The following is a 19,271-nucleotide window of genomic DNA, read 5'->3' on the forward strand; positions in this document are numbered from 1 at the left end:
CAGACCCCTTCGATCCCCGAAGAAGGCGGAGTCACGTAGCGCGTCGGGGGAAGAGGAGGCGGCGTCGTTGGGGGTGTCGTCGAGGCGGGGGAAAAAGAGGGGATGATTCTCCCCACACACACACACTCCTGATCCTCTCCCCACACACACACACACACTCCCCTCCCCACACACACACACACACACACACTCCTGATCCTCTCCCCCCACACACACACTCCTGATTCTCTCCCCACACACACACACACACACACACACACCCCTCCCCACACACACACACACACTCCTGATCCTCCCCACACACACTCCTCTCCCCACACACACTCCCCTCCCCACACACACTCCTCTCCCCACACACTCCCCTCCCCTCACACACTCCTCTTCCCACACACTCCTCTCCCCACACACACTCCTCACCCCACACACTCCTCTCCCCACACACACTCCTCTCCCCACACACTCCCCTCCCCACACACACTCCTCTCTCTGCAGCCTGACACAATGCAGCGTGTTCTAACAAGCCACCATCACTCCCTGAGACTTTGGCAAGGGGCACTGTCCATGTCAGTCACCACCGGCAGACTGATTAGGGGAGTGTGTGTGTGTGTGCATTTGTGCATGCGTGTGTTTGTGAGTGCCTGTGTGTGTGTGTGCATTTGTGCGTGCGTGTGTTTGTGAGTGCCTGTGTGTGTGTGTGTGTGTGTGTGTGTGTGTGTGTGTGTGCGCGTGCGTGCACACCCCTGTGTGTGTGTGTTTGTCAACCCTAACCCTCTCTCTCCCCCCCCCCCAGCGGTGAAGCCGGAGGGGGCGAAGGATGGGCCCACCTGCATGGACAGGAACCACGGCTGTGCCCACATCTGCCGAGAGACGCCCAAGGGAGGCGTCGCCTGCGAGTGCAGACCTGGCTTCCAGCTCACCAGGAACATGAGGGACTGCAAGTGTAAGTGGGCCACACACACACACACACCTACACACACACGCCCAGGTGCACATACACACAAGCATGCACATGCACACACACACACGCACACACACACACACACGCACGCACATGCACACACATACACACACGCACATACTGTACACACGCATACACAAACGCACGCACGCACACACACACATCCACAAACACACGCACACACATACACACACACACCGCATGCACATACATACACACAAACACACACACACCCACCCACATATATACACACACACACGCACGCACACAAACACACACACACACACAGACACCCACACATCCACGCATATATGGACTACGAAAGGTGAGGATTTACACACTAGTCATAAGCTGCCTACAGGATTATCAGCCCGTGAAAATGAACCTCCCTCCACTAACAGGACTGAGCAGACGCAGCACGAGCAGCTCCGATGCCACGCTCACGAGACAGAGAACGAGAAGTCGCTTTTCATTCTCTCGCATGCACCGGCTTATCAGAGCGAACGGCGGTAGGAGGCGGAGAAGTAGGGCAGAGCGGGCAGACTCCTCGGAGAGCGGCCGTCGTGATGGACAGAGCCCTCTTCCTGTTGCCGTGCAACAGGGGCTCATCCTGTCGAGGCCGGGGTCCAGGGCTGATGGGGGATTTGTCTGTGTTTGGATAAGGATCGGAGAAGTGTTATTTTACTGTTTTTTTTGACGGCCCAGGAAAATGGCAGAAGGGAGGGAGGAGGAGGTTGGGGGGGGGGGGGGGGGGGGTTGGTGGAGGAGGAGGTTGGGGGCTGGGGGGGAGGTTGGAGGGGGAGGGCGGGGGGGAGGGGAGGAGGAGGTTGGGGGGGGGAGGAGGAGGTTGGGAGAGGAGGAGGTTGGGGTGGAGGAGGTTGGGGGGAGGAGGAGGAGGTTGGGGGGGAGGGCGGGGGGGAGGGGAGGAGGCGGGGGGGGGGGGGGGTGCAGACAGGATGGTGGGGGAAGCCTTGGCTCTCACTCTTTGTCAGTCTGTCATCACAGGTGTATTTAGAGTGCTAATGTCGACACACTCCCTCTCTCCTCACTTGCGCGCGCGCGCACACACACACATACACACAGACCAAACATCCCACTTTTCCCATCCGTAGAGTGAAACTGACACCCGCGGTTGCAGCATTGTGAACATTTATGTGAGCTGACGTTCTCCTGTCAATATGAAACCTGTGTCCTTAATGATCAAAGCCCTGGGCCTTGCTAACACCAACACTGCTACATGAGCTACGCCAACCCCTCAGTCACCTTCAGGACCAGCCCATGTGATTGTGAAGTGTTGTTAGTGTGATTCCTCACATAAAGGTGTGAAAAATGTACAAATATAAAACTTGAAGTGGTTTCGGGTTGAAACATGGAGGTCCCCATACGGCTACGAGGGACAGCCAATCATCATCACATTCTCAGCAGCGTTCCACATTACAGTATATTGCAAATATCCTTGATTTGGGGTTGTAGCTTGGCTATACTGTAGAGCGAGCGTGTGCCTCTGCCTTTTTGAAGCGCAGTTCGCTGTGACCAGATGTGCACACGTCTGCACATACTGTAGCATGTTCCCCTTCACATGTGATGTAACCGTGTGCTCTTTTTGTAGTGACCTGTAACTACGGCAACGGTGGTTGCCAGCACATCTGCGAGGAGACAGACCACGGGCCCAGATGTTCGTGTCACATGAAGTTCGCCCTGCACACGGACGCAAAGACATGTGTAGGTGAGTCACATGACCTTGGAGGGAACGTGGAGGAGAACAGCTGCAACCCTGTTCATACGATCGCAGGCAATATTCAGGAAGATTGGAAATGAACTCTTGGAAATGCTTCACATGAAAGCTCCTCTAGTCTTTATAGCTGGAACAGCACCCTAATTCCTGCAACAACATTGTATTCCCCCATTCCACTTGTCTGGTCACCCAAACTGTTGAACCACATTACATTGTGACCATTAAACAATTACTCAATCATTACAAGATGTGAATACAATGTTGTTACTATAATTATCGATGACTTGCTCTTATTATCCAGCTTAACTACTGTAGTACAAACATTTTGCTTAGACCTGACACACAAGGACAGGAGGCTTCTGTCCACAGACATTTTCCTGCTGCTTCCTCTGCTGCTGCTGCTAGCTTGTTAGCCTGCTGCTAGCTTGTTAGCCTGCTGCTAGCCCGCTGCTGTAACCCTCTCTCTCTCTCTCTCTGCTGTGTCCTGTCCCCTCTCCGCCTGGCTGGTCTCTCTGCTCCTTCTGCTCCTCCTCCCACGCTGTCGCATGTCTCCTCGGGTCAGCGCCGTCACTCTCACCCACCTCACGTTATTACCTCCCTCCCCCCGACCTGACCTGACCCGCAGGCATACGTTCCAGTGCTGAGTTTCTCATTTGGTTTGAACCGCGTAGCTATATTCAACGACCCAGGCGATTAGAGAGATTAGACGCCACGCCGAACGGCAGTTTTTCCGACGGCCGTGACCTCGGGGTTCTTCCACCGCGGGTTCTAGACGGGGATTTATCTGGCAAACCTTGGCGACTGTGAGCTGAGTTTCCATAGCGCCACACAACGTCCGTCCGGCTTCACTCGTTTGCTGTCGGTGTCTCCGGAGACGCGGGCTGTGCTTTGAGAAGGGGCCGGCCAGGTTTCCGCGGGTGGTCGGCTGGTTTCGGTGAATGTCACATGCTGCTTTTGGTGGACCGGTGGATGGGTAGCCCAGAGCTGCTGCTGGTGGTGGTGGGGTCACTAGGGTCGTCGTGGGCGCATGTGTCTAGCCGGGCAGGCGGGCCGGGCCGCGCTGTCTGTGGACGAGCGTCTGGCCCCTGCGCTCTCCGCAGGATCTCCGGGGGCCACGGCGTGTCCAGGCCAGGTCAGACACCCTGTGATTACCGCCGCGCTCCGCCAGTCGGAACGGATCCCTCCGCAGTGCCGGCCGCAACCAAATGAGACGTTTCAGCCTCCGCTCCCCGGCGCGGGCGGGCGGGCCAGCTGTGTGAGGCTCGCTGGCAGCCGGCCGGCTTCTCCGGTTACCCCCTCTGCCTCTGGGGCTAGCGGAGGAGGACGAGGGGGCCGCTCTGTGGATGAGGGGGCCACTCTGTGGTCACGCCGTCTTCCAGACACTCTATTAGTTAATAAAACCTCAATAAAACAAACAAACCACCGGTGAAAAGCAGCGCTGCGGCCGGGAGGAGAGTGACAGGATGATTGGGCCGAGCTTCACCGAGGCTACTCACAGCGCCAGGACAGTCTACACTCCTGCACGGAAATGTGAGCAAGTCGCGATGAGAAATTAATTCTGGTGTGTTGTTTTGCTATTGTCATGGTTTCAAAGCCAAAACAGCCGCCATGTTCTATCTGTTCATGTGTAGCACACAGTAACAGGAGTGAAATGTAACCTCGGTCCTCAGTCCCATAGGTGGGAGCAGAGATGGATGAGAACTGATTAAGAATTTGAAAATATTCCTTTATCCATACTGGTTTCTACCTAAACTGAGACCTGCACACTAACCTCAGAGTTGAAGCTCAGCTCACCCGTCAACTCTGTTCCCAGTGAGTAGATTCATGAAGGTTACATTTCCTGCAGCGTCCTTGGAAACCCGTTTCCACGTTGCAAACACACTGTTACTCACGAAGCGTGAATAGTCCACCATCCGCCCCGTTTACCCAGAAAACACACACTCACACACAGTACACAGTAGGCCAACTCTGTCAATGGGCTCGGTGTGGAATATCTATTTGAATCTTTCAGCATGCTGGAGACCTTTCTTCATTCATCTTGGGTGGTGTTTCATATGCACTACAAATCTCTCCACACCTGAACTGAGCCATTATTCAGCTATAGTGGGAGCAATGTGCAGCTCTCTCTTAGAGTATGCTTATCAGTTTGTCTTTTATCATCTTTTATCATCACCTTCATCATCTTTTATATCTATCACTTTTAGTTTACAGTACAAGTCTAAACACATTTACTTCTGCTAGTATGCTTCAGTGTAGAGCTCCCCTTTGGAAAACACACACACACATGCAGTATACTTACTGTACACACACATGAACCCAAATACACACACACACACGCATATGCACATGCGCACACACGCACACACACACACACACACACACACACACACACACACACACACACACACACACACACACTCCCAGTACTGTAAGTGACATTTGATCTGATTTGCTGTAAGAGAAACTCATTGTGTTACCAAATCACCCTTTTGCGCCGTGCCTGAGTGTGTTTGCACACACAGAACAGACTCTGCAGATCAGGGAACACATAGAACAGACTCTGCAGATCAGGGAACATACAGCATCACAACAGAAAGGAGCAGCCGTCATGTGGAAGTATTCAAGCTGTTAGTACAGCAGATCATAAACATGCCCGAATAGCAGGCAGATGCAGACATGCTCCAGAGCTGCAATCATCTGAGGAGTGGATGCCATCCATCCACACACGCAGGCGCACACACACGCACACACACCACACTCATTCCTCACATGTAAAAATACAAAGAGACAAACAGATAAGCATGCAAACACACGCACACACACACACACACACACACACACACACACACACACACACACACACACACAGTACCATGAAAATATATTTAAACACATAGCTGGAGCTGCCCTCAATATAGCCGTTCCACATGCCCAAATGCGTAACTCACAAACATCCTTGCATTTCGGGTGGTCCGAGTACTATATTCATAATGTATATAGTGGTGCGTTGGAATGCATCAGACAGCGCTCTGTCTTCCTGTCTGGGGGCGTGGCCTAGCAGCATGGTTTCTGGATGGGGCATGTCGGGATGGAGTCATGTTGGGGTTACTATGGCGACAGATCTAAACAGTGCATGCTGTGAGGTCTCCTCACCAAGGAAAAAAGAGCCTTCACCAGTTCCCATGGGTTTCTATGGCGACAGGGCAGAGCATAGCACTGCCATCATCACTCACTGGGTCTGGGATCAGACGAACGATTGGCTAACCGTGGTCTGGGATCAGAAGAGCGATTGGCTAACCGTAGGTTTAGCAGTGACACACCAGCCGCTCTGGCACCGCTGCTTCCTAACACGCCGGCTGCAAAGTAGGCCATAGTGTTCATCTGGGTGTGTGTCTCTGTCTGTCCGCGTCTTTCTGCCTACTAACGACGACTAACCTCTACCCTCTTCGCACTGTCATAACTTGCAGTGTTTGCACTAATTCCAGCGTGGACCCTACAACCCCCAACACTTTTTGAATAGTTTGTCTGTGGGTGCGCGTCTGCATGTTTAGGAAGCCAGGTACATTTGCTTTAAGGTGTCATGGTCTTTATTATGAATATAGATCTGTCATCAGTGTGACAGTGTGACTGATGACAGAGTGGACAGGGCTCCCTGGCCAGTCCTGGTCATTAGCAGTCTTATCCTTTCCTCCAGGGAGTGTGTGAATATCTAACCTGTGATAGGAGGGATAGGACAGGGTAGTGTGTGTGTGTGTGTGTGTGTGTGTGTGTTTCATTCTCTCTGTACAGAACATCAGCCTGGCCCAAAATACACCAGCATAGCCTACATTCTTATGATTACATCACAGATGATCGGCGTATGGTCCAACAAAGAGCACTAAAGGTGTTTATGCAACGTGTGTGTGTGTGTGTGCGTGTGTGTGTGTGTGTGCGCGTGTGTCTGTGTGTGTGTGTGTGCGTATCTGTGTGTGCATGTGTGCGTGTGTGTGTGTGTGCGTGTCTGTGTGTGCATGTGTGTGTGTGCGTGTGTGTGTGTGTGTGTGTGTGTGTATGTGTGTGTGTGCAGGGGAGAGGAGTGTCCAGACCCCGGCAGCCCCCCAGCTGTTCCCCAATGGTAAATATCTCTGTTCCTCTGATGTCCCTCTGGGGGTCCGGCCTGCGTCTGTGGGTGTGGGGAATAGGGTAAACTAACCAATCAAACGCTGACCCAGGCCCCTCCTTCCTGAAGCGGCATCATCCCTCTCTGACCCCTGACCTTTGACCCTCCCCACCTTCCTCTTCCTTCTGTGAATGCCCTTTCAATAACAATGGTGGCTGCCCGCCACGCCTTTCCAAAACACAGCTGCTGAACAAAAGTTTGGGACCACAGACCCTCCATAGCAGAGAACCATATCAACCTGAAACTACTTTGGAAGAATCCAATATCACCATATAGTAGACCCTTTTGTGTCACAAGGCTTTTCCCTGTTCTACAATCTGACCACGTACGGCTCATTCGTAATAAGACGTGTCCATTGACAGATCCTAGAAGATTTTTTACAACAGATATTATTAATATCTGCGTTATGTCAAGAGCCTTTGCACAAAGCCTTGAGTCCCCTCCGATCCAATTCTGGTGATGGCTCTTTAGAACCAAGCCAAGGCCTCTGCTGGGTCTCTTGCTTTTTTTGATACGACTGCTGTGGAGGAATGGCGAGCTGCGCTGGTGTGTGTGCTGCTGGGCTGTGTCAAACACCTCTCCCTAGCAGCATTGGAGCTCCATCACAGCGTAGAGCAGAGTCCCCTCCATGACTTGAGACTCTGCCATGCGATGGATACAACGCAGAATCCCTCCCAGCTCTGGGGGCTCATGTACACACTGTCCAAAGGTTTCGTACAAAAATTAGAGCTTTTGGAACAAATGATTTTCCAGGAATGTATGGGCCATGATGCACCATGTATGCTTCCACAACTGGAGGAATAAACAGTATTACGTACTTTTGTTAAATTATTCTTTCTTTGTGTGGCCAAAACTATTCGTTTGCAAATTATGATAAATAGAACCTTGTTTTGAATATATTAATAACAGGGCTACTTGAATGGCAAGATGCCAATTAGCCTAGTTTCTGAATAAATTATACACTGTTATAATGTGGCATATAAGAATGAGAGGAGAGAGGGAGAGAAAGAGATGAATCAGCTTCCTGTAAGGTTAGAGGAGGCGCAGTGATTGGTGAAAGTTGTTACCATGGCGGTGTGTGAGGTGTTCAGGCTGAACGCGCCCAGCTGTGACAGAGCTCTGCTTCTCAGCCAAGTTCCGAGCGTCAACGCCAGAGGGCACATTCCTACCAACCCACGCAAGCGGCTGCAGTAATCTGATCATGTGTGGTTTTTGTTATTAAAAGAGCATTCACCTTAAGATCTTTATATAACCTGACTGTCTTTTTGCATGTCTGCCGCTAGCTCGACACATAGGTTATACAGTAGCTTTTTGGTGTCTGTTGCTAGTTTGGGCTCTTTAGTGGTCATGCTGCTGATCTGACCGCTGGGGAGGAATTGTACTTTTCTGTCCGTCCAACCTCCTCTGTATTTCATCGGTGGTCAGTCACCACCACCGGTGAAATATGCGACAGTGCTCATCACGTCATAGATGTTCTACTGTAGCTTGAGCGATCGAGAGAGAAGCATTCATACCACATCGACATATGGAACTTATAAAGACCATGCACTATACTGTACATATTTGTTAGTGTGTGTTTATAAAAGTCTGCCCACTGTTCATTTTGGGCTACAACCCAATACACTGTTGATGTGCCTGGTCTCCATCCAAACCCCCCCCCCTTCCCCCCAAGGAAAGCTATAATATCATAAATATTTCTTTACCCTTTTTAAAAACATGATCATTACTGCGTGCTGAGATGGCTGTCTGACTAAGCGTTTTGGAGGCATGTCCTGACAAGGTCTTCTCGCCATGTCTGCCAACTCACAGCGCCTCACGGTGTGCAATTTACACACACTGTCTACAGGGCTGGACTGGGACAAAAAATCGGCCCTGGCATTTTTGGCCCAGACCGGCCTACCACAATCGGTCGGACACCACCCACCAGTACGAAATCCTTGCGGCCCCTTTAAATATGCAATACCACCGTACTATTTCCCTTTAAATATGCAATACCACCGTACTATTTCCCCAAACCACTACAAAGATGAGTAAGTTCCGTGGACAAGTGTACCAGTGCAAATGGTAGAGTGTACTCACTCACTCTTGACTCCCTGGTGATCAGATGTGGCCGTGGAGTACACAATCTCCATACTCAAGTAACAGTTACAGTAGAAGTACAAGAAATTGTCAAAGAAAAAGCTCTGATAGAAGTTTCAAATTATTTATTAAATTATTATTATTATTATTCAAATGTAAGTATAGAAATATATGTACAAAGTATACAAGTAACTCAAAATGTTGCCTGTGAACTCCACTGGGCTGAAAAGATCTCCTCCTCAAACAAGGCAACCTTTAAAAGAGTGAGAAAGGGAGAGACAAAGAGAGAAAGGTGAGAATGATAATTGATGGAGTTAAATGATCACAGTACTGGTCCAGTATCTTCAATTGAGAACAATGTAGAGAGATAGTTGCATGTATTTGATACTTACTTAGTAATAAAGGCTGCATGGCCCTCTGGATACCCTCAACAATAATGGCATCTCCTGAGAGAGAGAGAGAGAGAGAGAGAAAGAGAGAGATAGAGAGAGAGAGGGGGGGAGAGAGAGAGAGGGAGAGATGAGACATGATCAATGATAAGTCATACATGATTAAATGACAGATTCAGATGATCAGAGTTGCATGAATTGTATACTTACTTACTGGAAAAAGGCTGCATGGACCTCTGAATACCCTCATCAACAATGGCATCCTGAGTGAGAAAGAGGGAGGAAGAGAGATGAGACACGATAAGTGAGATAAACTATAGATTCAGATAGTAACAATATCTTCTAGAAAATGTAAGCAGTTGCATAGATTGTAAACTCACTACTTACATAAAAAGGATGCCTGTGAAGTCCACTCCAGTTAAAAGCAAAGTGCTTCTTTTCAAACAAATTAGGGCAACCTTTGATAGAGAGAGAGGGAGAAAAGGGGAGACAGAGAGAAAGGTGAGACTGAGACATTATAATTGATGATCAGTTATGTTGATAGTTGATCACAGTACTGGTAATTACATGATCATAATACCTTTATCTTTACTGGAAAAGGCTGCATGACCCTCTGGATACCCTCAACAATAATATCCTGACAGAGAGAGAGAGGGGGGGGGGAGTGAGAGAGAGATGAGACATGATCAATGATCATTTTTAAATTATAAATGATTAAATGACAGATTCTGGAAAATATAAAAACATAGTTGCATGTATTGTATACTTACTTAGTGGAAAAGGCTGCATGGCCCTCTGAATACCCTCATCAACAATGGACAATGAACCACACAAGTTAGGGCCGGGCATCCTTTGAGAGACAGGGGAGGGGGGGTAATAATGAGTCACATGATCACACTATCTTCAGTCTAAAAATCTGCTACATGATTATGAATGATTTTATAATAATAACAACAATTTCATATCAACTTACTATAGTTTCCTCAGTAGCTCACTCTTCTCTGACACTTTGTCAATGACAGTGTCTGTGTCCAAAGCAACAAGGACGTCTTTTTCAGTGGCCATCAACATGAAGGCTTCCAATTTGCTGGCAGACAGGCTGCTCCTCAGTCTGCTTTTGATATATTTCAGTGTTGAGAATGAATTTTTTTTTTTTAACCTAGCCCCTTAGTAACAGTCCTGAAAGGAGCTAGGCTTACCAGTCAACTGGCTGGTAAATTATCAATTACCAATAGATTTTTAGCAGCCAGCCATTGGCTAGTAAATGGGGTTAATTTTGGACCATGGCCACACACAGCTAACGTTAGCCTGCTCCTCTTTTTCTTCGAAGATATAACGTTAAGTAGCCCAGCAGCAGCAACACTGCTAGGCTAGGCCAGAATAGATAACGTTAGTAATAGCGCTAGTGCTAATTTTAGCACTTCTAGTACTGACGTTATCTGGCTGGCCTAGACAAACAGTGTTAACGCTAGCTAGCTCAAACGTAGCTAGCTACGACCCGATTTGCTTGGCAGGGAGGTGGGTAGCTAGATAATGCTAGCTAGCTGTACCTAGCTAATGCTAGCTGGCGCTAGCCAGCAGATAGCCGTCACCCATATTCATATTTAGCTATAGCTTTTTTAGCTTTCAGCTATATTTCCTTACCGTTTCAACTGCACACTCCTCCTGCTCACTCTGTCCCTCCAGGGCCCTGTCATGTCTCTGTCCCTCCTCGGCCCTGTCATGTCTCTGTCCCTCCTCGGCCCTGTCATGTCTCTGTCCCTCCTCGGCCCTGTCATGTCTCTGTCCCTCCTCGGCCCTGTCATGTCTCTGTCCCTCCTCGGCCCTGTCATGTCTCTGTCCCTCCTCGGCCCTGTCATGTCTCTGTCCCTCCTCGGCTTCCCTGTCCTGCTCTCGGCCACCATGGCCACCAGCCACCTCTCCTTCAAGTTCGTGTTCAACATGGTGTTGCTGCACAACGTGGGCTGAGGCTGTAGACGTTGAAGCAGCCCCTGGCGCAAACATATCAGTAATTTTTGCACATGTTGCAGCATCCGCCTCAAGACTTTTAATCTTTTTAGCTCGTAATTTCTCTGTGCCCCCCTTGCGCTTTGGTTTACTATACTTGTCCTTATGCATCTTTCTCCATCCACTGACTTTTGGCTCTCTAACGGCCCACGCAAATGACACCTGAAACTAACAGAGAGAGGGGTGGGGCCTACATATGATTGGGCCAGCCCAGTGTCAGTATAGAAAATGGACCAATGGGCCGCTGTCCCTGCTCTATGGGCCATTCGTTAGCCCCCAAAGAAAATAAATAAATATATTTTTTAGATCGGCCCACAAGTAGGTCCGGCCCACCGGGCATTTGCCCGGTACGCCACATGGCCAGTCCAGCCCTGACTGTCTACGACTGTGCCCCACACACTCAGCCCTGTGTGGAGGGAGGGGTAGGAGGGCACTCTCTACCCCCCCGCGGGGTCCCTGCTTCTCAACGCCGCTGGAACCTGAACCGGTCCCAGGCAGGTGCTAAGCGCTCCTCGCACTTCCTTCCTTGACCCAGCCGCCGAATGGAAGATTTTGCTGCGACCCACGGGGGCAGCCTGCAGACGGGTTAGACGCTGAGGGAGAGGAGGGTTGGTTTAGAGACCCACGGGGGCAGCCTGCAGGCGGGTTAGACGCTGAGGGAGAGGAGGGTTGGTTTAGAGACCCACGGGGGCAGCCTGCAGGCGGGTTAGACGCTGAGGGAGAGGAGGGTTGGTTTAGAGACCCACCGGGGCAGCCTGCAGACGGGTTAGACGCTGAGGGAGAGGAGGGTTGGTTTAGAGACCCACGGGGGCAGCCTGCAGACGGGTTAGACGCTGAGGGAGAGGAGGGTTGGTTTAGCGCTCTGTCTGCTCCCTCCAACGCAGCCTCACTTCTGAGTGAAGGGAGTGAGGTGTTTCCCTTTCGGAGCCATTGTTACTCTGTGGAAACTGGGGCAGCTGTGCCTCCTCTCTCCAGTGCCACATGTGTGTGTTTGCATGTTTGTGTGTGTGTGTGTGTGTGTGTGTGTGTGTGTGTGTGTGTGTGTGTGTGTGTGTGTGTGTGTGTGTGTGTGTGTGTGTGTGTGTGTGTGTGTGCCCTGTCAGCCGCTCCAGCTGTTGAGCTGGTTTATGAGACCGGCCCTCAGCTCTTAATGGAGATAGTTTATGAATGAACTCAGCCAGCGTGGACGGGTCGATCAGAGATGAGGAGACTCCAGGGGGCTGACCAGCTGACCGCCCCAGCTGAACACCCGGAGAACTCCTCATGAGAGTTTTTAAATGATGTGACATTTCCACACGCGTTTTGAAGCCATTGGAGAAGCTGCTGTGACTGGCAGCCAGTGAGCTCTTTAAAGAGGGGAAACTCATTAGCTCTGAGCCCGTTTTTTTTTTAAAGGGAAAGTCTCTGTGAAATTTGTCCATCCTTCCTTCCCGTCTGACTACACCTCTTCTCCTCACAATCAATCTAGCTAATGCAGGTCCCAGACCTGGATGAGATTGCTTTTCAATCCTCCGAATGCCTGGGGGGTGTTTTTAAAGCCAGGGGGGGGAAATTATGCTTTTGACCGCAGCTTTCTGGAAGTGGAACCGTTGTCCTGGTGACGGGGGGGCTTGGCTGATTCCCCTTGGCTCAAGACGAGCAACACTCACACGTAGTCACGCGCACACACACACACACACACACACACACACACACACACACACACACACACACACACACACACAGTACGCATGCTGGTAGACGTCTCTGTTGTAAGTGCCTTGCCAATAACACTCTGCTCTCTGCGTCCTTCCCTGTGTTCTTCATAAAGCCATCGTCCATCTCCAACTGTGATGAAAAGCTGTTGATTTGAGCGTAGCCCTCTGCTCCCTAGGTCCTCTCTGGGGGAACTACTCTTAACACTTTTCTCTTCCTCCGCCTTTTAATTCACACGACCCGGTTTCTGTTTCGGCGCCGGCGGCTCGGTCCCGGCTGCTTCTCGGTCTGCTGTGTTTGTCTGTACGTATGGGTGGAGGTTCCTAGGAGGAACATGGGGTGGAACGGGGGGAACGTAGAGACCGCGTGTTCCTCATCGTCGTCTGACTGCGTGCTGTTCTTCCGTCCTCCCCCCCCCCCCCCCAGAGACCTGCGCGGTGAACAACGGCGGCTGCGACAGCACGTGTCACGACGCCGTGACGGGGGTCCGCTGCAGCTGCCCGGTGGGCTTCACCCTGCAGCCGGACCGCAAGACCTGCAAAGGTAGACGCCGTCCCTCCCTCCCCGCCCTCCTCCTCCTCCTCCTCCTCACACCGCTGGGCTCTCCCACCCATCACTCCAGTAATCTCTCCACCCTTTCATGAAGTCAATCACCAAATCCACTCTCTCTCCCCGTCAGTCACCGCTGTTATCACTGTTCGTCGCCTCTGACCCGCACTCTGTCCCTGGTGTGTCCCTCTGACCCGCACTCTGTCCCTGGTGTGTCCCTCTGACCCGCACTCTGTCCCTGGTGTGTCCCTCTGACCCGCACTCTGTCCCTGGTGTGTCCCTCTGACCCGCACTCTGTCCCTGTTGTGTCCCTCTGACCCGCACTCTGTCCCTGTTGTGTCCCTCTGACCCGCACTCTGTCCCTGGTGTGTCCCTCTGACCCGCACTCTGTCCCTGGTGTGTCCCTCTGACCCGCACTCTGTCCCTGGTGTGTCCCTCTGACCCGCACTCTGTCCCTGGTGTGTCCCTCTGACCCGCACTCTGTCCCTGGTGTGTCCCTCTGACCCGCACTCTGTCCCTGTTGTGTCCCTCTGACCCGCACTCTGTCCCTGGTGTGTCCCTCTGACCCGCACTCTGTCCCTGGTGTGTCCCTCTGACCCGCACTCTGTCCCTGGTGTGTCCCTCTGACCCGCACTCTGTCCCTGGTGTGTCCCTCTGACCCGCACTCTGTCCCTGGTGTGTCCCTCTGACCCGCACTCTGTCCCTGGTGTGTCCCTCTGACCCGCACTCTGTCCCTGGTGTGTCCCTCTGACCCGCACTCTGTCCCTGGTGTGTCTCCTGATTGCTCCATTGTTTTTAACTGCATCCACGTCCCCCCCTTTGATTTGTTGAGTCGATGACACGGGGGACATAAAAGCAAAGAGAGCAAAAAATCTGAGAGAGAGAGAGAGAGAGAGAGAGAGAGAGAGAGAGAGAGAGAGAGAGAGAGAGAGAGAGAGAGAGAGAGAGAGAGAGAGAGAGAGAGAGAGGGATGAAGAGAGAATGAGCATAGAGGGAATATGGTTTTATTGTGTTTGTGATGATGCGTTGATCTTAACCATGTGACGACGTGCTCTCCCCCTCTTGAGACCCACGCCTCATTTATGGCCATTTAATCAGAAACACGACAGGACCTGCCACGCCGTGATATATCGATTGGATATTGACCACAGAATGAGAGCGTAGAGTCATTCGAGAGGAGTTGCGCAAAGCAGTGCAGTGATTGGCGAGGGGGCGATCCATTCCAGCCACAGATCCTACCCCCTTTGAGCACAGGGGGACAGGGAGGAACTCCTCGGAGCATATCCACCGAGCATCTCTCCCTCAGCGGGCTGACCCGCCCAGCCATGTGCACCGTTCTGCATTTATACCCACATACCTTCCACCTCACATATTCATCCATCAAAATTAATCATCCAGTTCACAGAAATACACATCCAGCTCTTACTCTCCCCTCCTCTCTCTTCTGTCTCCTCTGCTGCCTACTCTAGCTCTCTCTCTTTCTCTCTCTCTCTATCCTCTCTCTCTATCCTTCTCTCTCTCTAGCTCTTTCTCTCTATCCTCCTCTCTCTTTATCCTTCTCTCTCTCCTTCTCTATCATTCTCTCTCTCCTTCTCTCTCTATCATTCTCTCTCTCCTCTCTATCCTTCTCTCTCTCTAGCTATCTCTCTCTATCCTCCTCTCTAGCTATCCTTCTCTCTCTCTCTCTCTCTCTCTCTCTCTCCGTCGGTGCATGGTGATGAAAGCCGTGTGTTCCTCCTCCACAGACATCGACGAGTGTCGCCTGAACAACGGCGGGTGTGACCACGTGTGTCGGAACACAGTGGGCAGCTTCGAGTGCAGCTGCAAGAAGGGCTACAAGCTGCTGACCAACGAGAGGACCTGCCAAGGTACGAGCACCAGGCCATCCCTCGGTCTAAGCTCACGGGTGCGGTTCTCACAGAAGAAGAACGTGGATTTAGGGGATGCTGAGGCTAGTGGTTCTTCCTTGATCTCTTCTTACTGAGTTCTATTAGAAGGTAATAGCGGTGTGGTTATGACGGTACATTCCAGCCTCCGGTTCTTCAGTGTTCCGGGTGCAGCTGGCAGACGTGCGCCCCCAGCCCTGGCATCCCTGGACCGTTCTGTCGGTGAGATTCGGAGGTAGCCGCTCAGAGGAGGGAAGCTCAGTGACCTCGCCGCAGAGCAAATAAAGACTTTTTTGAAATGGCGGAATACAGGTGTGGGGAATTAAGGGCTCCGGCTAGAACCGACCAACCACCGGGTCCCGGGCAAGAAGCAACCCCTCCAGGAGACATCTGGAGTGAGGGGAGGCCAGGCCAGGACTGGGACCAAGTCTCTCTCCGAGTGGAAAAACAGATGACATGCCTTTCTCTCCCTCTCTTTCTTCATGTGGTCAATCAATATTGAGCCTGGTCCTCATCAACGTCATGCGAGGGGGCTCTGTATTGGATTGAACCATCCTAGATGTGCACAATGGGGAAATACTGTAGTTTAAAGTGCTTTTTTTGAATGGTCTGAGCCCTTGCGAAGGAAAGCAGGCTACTGCATGAGCTATATATTACTCGCCTCATTTAGAAGCTTATGTTAATGTTAAAGTTATTTGTCAGATGCTAGCGTTCTTTACGTATGACTCATTGAGGAACAGTTAATGTTGCAATGGATTTAACCCCGGCCGTGTTGAGAGTAGGTAGATTTGGTGTTGAGGGAGAGTTGTGTTGAGGTGGAGCTCAGTGATGTTGTGTTAACGGCTGCTGTGGAACACAGTTGTGATTGTTTGGAGGGGTTTGTTTTGTCTGGAGGAGTAAGGGTTTTGATCAAACTAGCCTCCCGTTGAGTGAGCTGTTGTCAGGTTAGCCCGCTCTGCTGCACACTGCTGTTACAGCTAGCCTGCTACAGAGGCGCCCCTATCCTCCTCCTCCTCTCACTCCCCTGTCCCCCTCTCCCCTCTCTCTCATCCTTCTCTCCCTGCCAGCTCGGAGGAAAGACGGGCTGAACGAGATTACGCCCAACAATAAAAGGGTATTTTCTTTTCAAATTGCTCTCAGGTTGGTGCAACTGCCCTACTAATCCTTGGTATTACCATGGCCTAGGTGGCAGACTGTGCCATGGCAGGAGCAGGTATAGGATTCAGCTAGCCTGCCTGGATTGTGCTGCATCAGAGAGCAGCTGTTAAGACATGCAGAGACCATGGACAGGTGGTCCCACAGTAACCAGGTAAACAGACTGTAACTCCGGAGTTTACAGACGTTCTGTCCCGTGTGAGCACCAGGCGGTTGGCTCAATGATGCTGAAGTCTTCCATACCTGCTCCACACATCACCACTGAGCACCGGTGCCTGGAGAAACCTACACAAGACTATTCTGAGGTTCACTGTAGTGTTGCGCCTTCTCTCAAATGCCTACGGTCAGCAGTGTTGGAGCCGACTGTCTGAGGTGAAGAGGTGTCTGAGGAAGTGCACTGTGGCGTGAGGAGGGCAGCATAGGTGGCACAGACACACACACACACACACACACACACACACACACACACACACACACACACACACACACACACACACACACACACACACACACTCCCACGCCAGCTGCCTGCCGTTGTTATCATTGTTATTTAGGGAAGTGATTGGAGGCCAGGGAACAGCCTTATCTGCCCAAGACAAAGCTAGTCTGCCTCACACCAGCTGAGCCAACATCCAGCAGGGGTACAACAACCTAGTAGGTGCTCATCTCTAGCTGGTCCATGTATTCAATTATAGCTTGTAAGGGTGGTGGTGGGGTTCTAGAATACAACTATTCTTGAAAAATGCCTTTGTGCGACACATTGTGGCTGACAGACTAATAATTTATAGTATAATGAATATTATATTGATACTTGAATCTATTGTACTTTATTTCTTAATCTCCCGTGATGTCCCTTGAATGTGGTTGCTTTAACAGAGCAATTTCCCTTCAGGGATTAATAAAGTACCTCCCTACCTACCTATTATTATTATCATTAATTATGAAGTATAATTCCTCCTCATCATCATCCTGTATGTTTTTATTTTAACAAACTATGAAGTGTCAGAACCCCACCACCACCCTTAACTGGGGGACATTCTACATTTAGTTAGAAACTGAAAAACATTTTTCTAAATCAAAATATAAGTCCTCATAGCAACTTTGCTAGAACAGCTATAGTAGCTCTATTTCTCCCGTGTCATAATATCTAATATATTATCTGCAACCATGTGACATAGGCAGCGTGGTGTAGCCAACTAGTAATGGTTTTCACAAACCCATCAATAAACATGTATTACTATAAATATAATTGAAATTAATTATAAAATTAAATGTAGCCTAGGCTATAGGCTAATAAGCCGAGGAAAATGACTATACAGTTGGCCTAATTGTAGGCCTATAGCCTACTCAAGTTTCAACAGTGCTTAAACCATGGGTAAGTAGGGTATTGTAGAGAAATTATTCTTTTTTTTTTTTTTTATCTGTTTAAATAGTTTATTATTGTTATATCAGAGATAAGGACTTTGATTATAGACTATTTTAGGCCTACACTAGACTACTCTGTTGTGCTGATAACTGAACGGCATGGATCAAACATTTGATCAGTTGTGTTTCCGTTGTTAAAATATACTTTCATAATTATTTCATATTTCAAAATAGCCGGATATTATATAGGCTAGTGAGAGGCTGAGCATGCGTAGCTGAAATAGCTAGATATACTACACTGAGCTAACAAGCTAGCTACCGGTCCTCCTCTGCTCAAACAAACGCTACAGTTCACATAGGCTATTGCAGCAGGTAGGCTACGACAAGAAAACAAAATCCAATAAGTGTCTCAATAAACCAGTTGACTGCCTACTATCTGGCTCCTCAGCGCGTTGTCTAGACAGACAGCAGGTGCGAGACTGCAAGCGCGTGCGCCTCTGTCTCTCTCTCACTCTCCCTCGTCGTGTCATGTCAACAAGCAGACAGAATGTGCGCGTATCGCTCGCTCATACAGTATTTGACTGTTCTCCCCCTTCCCGAATATTTTTTACAATATTCGTACGAATTTACTATTTGGGAAAAAGCTATTATTTGTGCTCATCCGAATACTGTATTCGTATTCGGGCACACCTCTACTACCAACCCTCCTACCTACCTACCTACCTACTGTACCTATCCACCTACCTACCTACCCATCTACCTACCTGTCTACCTACCTACCTACCTGTCTGTCTGTCTACCTACCTACCTACCTACCTACCTACCTACCTACCTGTCTACCAACCTATCTACCTACCCACCTACCTACCTACCCACCTACCTACTGTACCTATCCACCTACCTACCTTCCTACCCATCTACCTACCTGTCTACCTACCTACCTACCTACCTACCTACCTACTTACCTGTCTACCTACTTACCTGTCTACCTACCTACCAACCTACCCACCTACCTACCTCTCTACCTACATACCTACCTACCTGTCTACCTACCTACCTCTACTACCTACCCTCCTACCTACCTACCTACCTACTGTACCTATCCACCTACCTACCTACCTACCCATCTACCTACCTGTCTACCTACCTACCTACCTGTCTGTCTGTCTGTCTGTCTGTCTGTCTACCTACCTACCTGTCTACCTACCTATCTACCTACCTACCTATCTACCTACCCACCTACCTACCTACCTACCCACCTACCTACTGTACCTATCCACCTACCAACCCACCT

General features: G+C 50.2%; 1 protein-coding gene across 1 annotated transcript in view; it reads left to right on the plus strand.

Moving 5' to 3' along the window:
• Positions 1 to 19,271, plus strand: part of scube3 (signal peptide, CUB domain, EGF-like 3) — a gene marked incomplete at both ends in the record, with an annotated part of 88,891 nt that overhangs the window by 52,141 nt on the left and 17,479 nt on the right. Inside the window, 5 exons of the mRNA XM_084436462.1 lie at positions 791 to 940; positions 2,568 to 2,684; positions 6,760 to 6,807; positions 13,449 to 13,565; positions 15,317 to 15,439. Coding sequence (XP_084292588.1) covers positions 791 to 940; positions 2,568 to 2,684; positions 6,760 to 6,807; positions 13,449 to 13,565; positions 15,317 to 15,439 — 555 coding nt within the window. The remainder of the gene's footprint in view (positions 1 to 790; positions 941 to 2,567; positions 2,685 to 6,759; positions 6,808 to 13,448; positions 13,566 to 15,316; positions 15,440 to 19,271) is intronic.

The sequence above is a fragment of the Borostomias antarcticus genome, assembly GCF_949987555.1.
Source record: "Borostomias antarcticus genome assembly, chromosome: 3".
Classification (NCBI taxonomy): domain Eukaryota; kingdom Metazoa; phylum Chordata; class Actinopteri; order Stomiiformes; family Stomiidae; genus Borostomias; species Borostomias antarcticus.